This window comes from Rhipicephalus sanguineus, chromosome 1, assembly GCF_013339695.2.
Source record: "Rhipicephalus sanguineus isolate Rsan-2018 chromosome 1, BIME_Rsan_1.4, whole genome shotgun sequence".
Lineage (NCBI taxonomy): Eukaryota > Metazoa > Arthropoda > Arachnida > Ixodida > Ixodidae > Rhipicephalus > Rhipicephalus sanguineus.
The window spans coordinates 249,561,901-249,568,846 of NC_051176.1; the positions used below are offsets into that span (position 1 = coordinate 249,561,901).

General features: G+C 39.0%; 1 protein-coding gene across 9 annotated transcripts in view; it reads left to right on the top strand.

The window, feature by feature from the left end:
- Positions 1-5,120, top strand: part of LOC119377038 (probable phosphorylase b kinase regulatory subunit beta) — a 63,736-nt gene extending 58,616 nt beyond the window's left edge. For all 9 annotated transcript variants that reach the window (XM_049411170.1, XM_049411167.1, XM_049411142.1 and 6 more), the window contains 3 exons: positions 3,567-3,674; positions 3,749-3,823; positions 4,338-5,120. In XM_049411170.1, coding sequence (XP_049267127.1) covers positions 3,567-3,674; positions 3,749-3,823; positions 4,338-4,526 — 372 coding nt within the window. In that variant the 3' untranslated portion in view covers positions 4,527-5,120. The remainder of the gene's footprint in view (positions 1-3,566; positions 3,675-3,748; positions 3,824-4,337) is intronic.
- Positions 5,121-6,946: the final 1,826 nt, after the last annotated feature.

Below are 6,946 nucleotides of genomic sequence, written 5' to 3' on the forward strand. Positions count from 1 at the left end.
TCCATGTATGTAAACACAGAATCGTATCACAAGCGCTTTCTACCAAGTATAATTTGGGTAATTCTGAAGGAACTCATGCAACAGTGATTATGGAACAAAAAAATGAGTCCATCTGGAAATATGATTTGTAGGATCATAAGTTTACATATCGACAATAAAGAACATGTGTGTGTTAATGGCTGACACATGGCAGGCATCTAGGTAAGGAGGCAAATGTGTAGTGTTACAGCTGAAACCAGCATGGATATTGGGTCTGCCATGCATTAGCATACCAGAAGCTGATGTTTGGAAAAATGGGGGGCTGAACTCCCCCATCCCCAAACCCTATGGTTCCTCAAGCCCCTTCTGCCCATCACTTACAAAGCCCCTGGTTGACACAATAGTTTAGAGCTGCAAATGTTTTGTGACCACTCTATGTGGCTAGTGTTTGCAAATCTTTTGTGACCACCCTATGTGGCCAGTCTGTGTTCTGATTTTGAGGAGTACTGAGAGTTACTGTAATGCAACTTCTGGCAAATGTAGCTGGTGATACACAGCATTTATATCACAAACTGACAATGTGCACTGGATATGCCAGTTAACTTTTGTATGCCACATTATTCCATTGAAAGCTGTACCTCTCTGAGCCCCTATAAATAAATTGGTGTGTTCAAGATAACGCAAGATGTAGATAGATAGCAACAATCCAAAGACACTGTTGACAGACAACAGAAACTACCGTTTGGAACACATCACAACTGAAACTACTGTGTGGAATGCACCAACTGGCATAGTAATTATGGGACTTAAGTGTACTATGCTATCTTTTACACCATGAAACAGCACATATTCCTTTCGACATCACTTGATGTCAGGTCCAGGGATAAAGGTTAAGCAGAGCCACATTCGAAAGATGGTAAAAGGATGCTTGTCACGGCCCAGGGTCAAAGTGTTAGCTTTTCCTCTTATCCTGAGAAATGGCTTATAAGTAGGGCTCCGTGTTTTTGGAGTTTATTTTTCTTGAAATTCGGAGGGTGTTTTTTGGCGTTCATTTTTTTTACAAAATTAGGATTTATCGGAGTTTTTTTTTTCCTAAAACCACAATTCTCCGAAATTCGGTGTTTAATTTTGCATTATTAGTTGTTGCAATGTTTTCTTATTAATTTTATTTCCAATGAAAATGTGTTGCATTGTTGCTGATAATCCTGTTTTTCCATCCTTTCATTTTTTTCTCACTTCTTGTTCATTTACCCTGTTAATAAGGCTGTTGATGTGCACTGCTATGAACTCTCCAAAGTGTACTTTTGGGGGGAGCAGGAGTTAGTCAAGCTGCTTCTCAGCTTTTTCTCCCAGCCTCCCTCATCTTAATGATGAAAAATAAAGGACCTATTATTATTATTATTATTATTATTATTATTATTATTATTATTATTATTATTATTATTCTCAATACTTCGAAATCTTAGATGAAATGATATCTAAACACGAAAACATGTGAACACACTAAGTGTATTTTAGATGTCTGGAAGGTTTGAACGCACAAACACATATACATACAAGCACAAATACTTGAATACAAAACACCTACGTTTGTTCGTATTATAACCTTAAAGACTGTTGTAGTAGACGCAAGCATACTTTACAAGGTTGCTGCCGCTGATGGAGGTGTGCTCCTTTCGATTGATGATTGCCAACTTTGAAAATGCCCTTTGAACGTTGAAAATGCCCCTTTCAAATCGGAGTTTATCGGATAAATCCAAATTGTCAAAACTTTTTCCGGTGAGTTTTTATCAGATTTTTTCGGATTTATTTGAAAACACGGAACCCTACTTATAAGTGGCTGACGTCTGGGTTGTGGCTTACACCAGCTACCATCACGAACAAGACAAAAGCTTTATCCAGATAAACAAAGAACAACAATTTAATGCAGTATCGAAACAAAGTAAACTATGTCTTAAGACTGTTAATATTAAAGAATGGAAAAATGCACAAATGTGACAATTGTTACAGACAGGTGTAACCATACATGACAACTCAGATTTGGTTTGTGACCTCCACTAGGAGTTGTACATCTTGGTGTTTTCTGTATGTTCAACAGGTAAATAAAGAAAAACACGTTTAGAGTCCACAGATGACTGAAAGCTCAAATCTAGTGACGTACATAAATTGGCTGATGTGGCAGTCCATCCACACTGATGCCGCTTGTAGGTTACCCTCAAGCTGGCAAAATATACTCAGTAGAGGTCTTCCACGGAGACTGGAAGTGGTCGGTGTCAGGGTGAGATGTGATGTTAGCTGTGTGTACGTAGTTGCCCTGAGTTCATCTCTTCTCCCCGAAGTGGACTGCTGAGGTGTAAAATTATTTGGTTTTTATAAACTTCTCGAGTTGGCCAGCATTTATCTCTTGCCGTCCAGATGCATACATGAAGCATAGATATGCACGCTGGTTGCCGCTGTAATTCCCACTCTACTGGCAGAAAAACACTTTCACTGGTGAATAATTCAATCATGCACGAAACACTAGTCATGTACGCACACTTGGATCTGTTGCCACTATGGTTCTGACTCTGCTGGTGAACAGTTTGATGATAGACAAGACTAAAGTGGCATACATATAATGACAACTAAGGTTAAGATTACAGAGGATCAGCATTGCTACATTTCATACAAACATGAACAACTCTCTGTGCACGTCATTTCTTAGACGTGGAATACAATGGACATGTGTTTACTTCTTTGGCTAGAATGAAAGCTGTTTTTATAGAAAACTTGGAAGACATTAGGTGACTTTTGTGACAATGCTGCATGTTTTAAGCAGTGGTATAGGTTTAAATGGGGCTGGCTGTTAGGAATCTAAGCAGAAATTATACCAGTTCTGGGTGCAGGTTATACCAGCCTGCTGTCTTTTGCTCTCATGGGTGCCTGTGCCTCAGCACCTGTTTATGACGTCGGTAGTACTTTGTGAACATCAAAGCAGGACACTCTTCATGCCACATTTATGGCCATGATGTTACATACTGCACTAATTAAAACTAAAGAATGTGCTAGCCTTTTTTTGCGATTAGTACTTGGTGTGAGGTAAATGAAAGAACTGTAATTACAGAAGTACTTCTGCTTCTAACTTTTGTGCCAGTACTCAAGTTGCAGCAGCTGTCGTCAGTGTTCCTACGTGTGCTGGCATTTTTCATTGTTTTCCATCATCGCCATGTTATCCAACCTTGGTTCTTAAATAATGTAGTGACAAGTAGTGCTGGACACTCAAGAATGTGCAGTTCTAGTATTGGCAACACATGAAAACATTGATCAGACATGCCTCGTTTGCTGTAAAATCAGCTGTGACATTAAGAAATTTCTGATACTTTAGGTGCATGCTCTGGTCATTGACAACGTAACAACTGCGATAATCCAGTGTAAATGAACATTGGAAAAACTGAAACAGCTTTGTTTGGCAACATTTTTCATTATTGCTATTTATTTTTTCTTACATGAGACACTTTACCTATTGGTGTAAATATTCCTGTGGCACCTTTGTATAAATCATTGATCAATGCTGTTCATTAATCATAAAAATGTATTATTTTTTGCAGCAACCTACACTAAGTGAATTAACCATATATGACTTAAACTTTGCCCTTCAAGTAGAAATGCTGCTGAGCCACGTCTCCTTGCCAGAATACCGGCACGTCATGATTGAGGTAAGACATTTGTCATAACTACATTCATGCGGCATACTCTGAGCACCTTTCATATGCGTTTTTTTTTTCCCCAGCTCCTCATGGTGATTGACGTGATCCTAAAAAGAAATCCAGAGTTCTCATTTAGTGAGAAGGTTGACCTGGATGTGGTATGTGTGCCTTCATATGGAGGTAGCGATGTTTAGATGAAGTGTATTGCTTGTTAAAAAATCATTTTAGCTGCCTACAGATAGTTAAAAAGAAGTACACTCTTCAAGCTCTATAATTGTTATTGCAGTTGATGCCTCTTCTGTTACTTGTGCCTACATGCTTTATATATATATATATATATATATATATATATATATATATATATATATATATATATATATATATATATATATATATATATATATATATATATATATGTGTGTGTGTGTGTGTGTGTGTGTGTGTGTGTGTGTGTGTGTGTGTGTGTGTGTGTTTGTGTGTGTGGAGTCTTTATACAGAGCTAGATACATTGCGGACACATAACATGGGCTTTGGTCATTCTTCAGTACTTTATTAGGAATGATTAGGTTGTTCTGATCTGTATTTGGCCTTTATTCATTTAATGAACTGTGTGTACTTTGTCGTTAAATTTTGGGACAGTTCTCATTAATTACAATGTTTTGCCATGTTCAGCTGATTGAAGATGCATTCAAGATCTTCAAGAGTGAGCAGCACCCTGATGAATCGGATGCGAAGAACATGATGTCCTTCTATGACTCTCCGTCATCTGTGACTTCATGCTACCTTTCACGTGGAATTATGACCCGTCTGCTTACCTCAGGCATAGAAAACCTGAGCACAGAAGAGTGCTGTATATCTTAAACAGCCCTGCGCATTAGTGGTCTAAAAGGTTTTATTTCTTATATAGTCACACCTTGGGCACCCTGGTCCTGTTGTCAAATCTAGTCCACCTCGCAGCCTGGTGTGTTGAACTTGTTGATGTAGTAGTAGTCTGTTAAATATACTGCTCTTCCCTACCTTCACATCCCCCCACTTTTTTTTTTCTTTTTTTTCATGCGGCACAGTTTGTGTAGAAGTACCAGGTCAAAGCCATGATGTAGAATTAGTTTGACCGAGCACTCCATCACAATATGTGCTTTGCTAGTCATCCAACTTAACTACGTCAAGATGGAAAAACTTTTCTTAAAATTTGCCCAGAATATAATATTTCCCACAGTTGTGGTTGTACTTGCCGCTTCTCCACTGTACTTAGGCTCAACTTTAAGTGGAATGCTGAGGCCAGCTGTACTGTAAGTTCTGCCAGTACAAAGGCCATATTGGTGCGGGTATTTCTCTTCAGCTCGGCCCTTGCTGTAACATCTTGTTATTTCTGAATCTCCTATCCTCAACCGCATGCCCCTTATCGCATCAGAGAAGCTGGTTTGTCATGGAATCAATAAAAATATGCACCTTCAACCACATTGCCATACAGTTTACTGAGTACTACTGCAGCAATGGTGTAGTGAACTATAGAAGATTGGTATATTGCTTTGCATGGTTGATTTTAGTGTGTGCAGCCCACTGCACGCTTTCTGATTATGATTGTGTCTCCCACCAGAGAACTTGCTTTTGAGAAACTGTTGTGGTTTTTCTTCCTAGTTGCCCAACTGTGGTCTGAAAAACAATTTTTTTCCCTTTTTTAAGGCTTTCTACTTTGTAGGCACATTAAAATTTACATGCTATGGACAGCTCAAAATATTTTATAAGGAGTTCTGGAGAAGAAACAGACAGGTTCTGCTGCTTTAACCATTTCATGGTTACTAGGATGTATACTTCCTGCTTGCTGAATGAGTATGTGTGTAACAAGGTCATGGGAGACGCCATACGTGTTGCCATCTTACAAAAACTCGGCAAAAAAATTTGTGAGTACAGCAGTGCACTCCACTAGGAAAATTTATGCACTGCTTTGTTCCCCACAACTTTACTCGACCTCGACACAGCTGTCTGCTTGATAAGTTCACGTGAATAGTGCTTCAGCAGGTGCATAAGAGCTTTCTTAGAAACAATGAAAAAAAAAGTAATTCGTTCTGTATTTGCTGCAAGTCTGTATTATTGTGAATATGTCAGCACAACAGCACTTGCAAGGCAGCACTTTAATTTGGTGCACACCTCTGCTAATGGCAGTATGACAGAAGATGAAGGGTTTCTTTTAGTGTTTTTACTAACTTCTTAAAACTGTAGACAGGCACCCCATGTATTTTCGAACTTCTGCATTAGCATGAAATTTTTTTTTCTTATGTGCACCCGGGGAAGAAAACTTCCCACTACATTAATTCCGCAAGTGTTGCTAGGTTACGTGGGATATTTACTGACATGCCTTGGCAAAACTGTGTGAGTAGTCCCATGTGCTGCATACAAAAAAATTCACCAGTGAAAGGCTGAAATGCGAGGAGCAATGCGCACCTCGGGTAAAAACTTTAAACAAATATATATTAAATAGCTGAAGTTTCTTGCATTTATGCAGCACCTAGAGTTTGAAAGAAAGACTTCGTATAGTAGCAGGTCACCGTCATCATTGCCATTGTGCAACTTCTGTAATGGGTCACAACCATCACAACCGCCTGGTTCGCAGGGGAAATAAGTGCCTATGTTTGCTCATTTAGTAAATGATATACGTAGAAACGGGATGTTTCAAGAAATTTGTCCGAAAATCCTCAAAATAAGGAGACTGTAATATTTGCTACTACTTTCGGCATTAGTTTTTATGTGGCAGCAGACATCCAAAGATGACTGGAGACATAAATTACGGCAGTAATTATAAATGAAGGAAGCGAACTCTGAGGGCTCGTTTTCGTTGTTTGACACAACCTTAATGAAAACCAGCTGATAATGAAGCCAAGGAAGGTTTAGAAGTGAAGTGGACGAAAAGACAACTTGCCACCAGCAGGGATTGAACCAGCAACCTTTGTATTACATGCCCGATACGGCAGCGGTCCTTATTTTTTAAGCTAGGGCAGCGGTTGTCCTCCTGTCCACTCTTATTGGGTATTACACTGTATTGGGTATTTATGTGCATGCAAACCTGGCAGTGTAATCCGAAGGTTGCAGGTTTGGTCCCTACGGGCGGCAAGTTGTCTTTTCGTCCACTTTAATTTCTTCCCATATATATCAATTACTACAAAGCATTTAAAACAGTACATTTAATGTCCCCTATACCTTCCTCAGATTCATTATTTTTCATTGAGGCAGTAATTATATAACTTTTTAATTTGGACAGGCTTACCTGCGAAGAGTCCAATGCC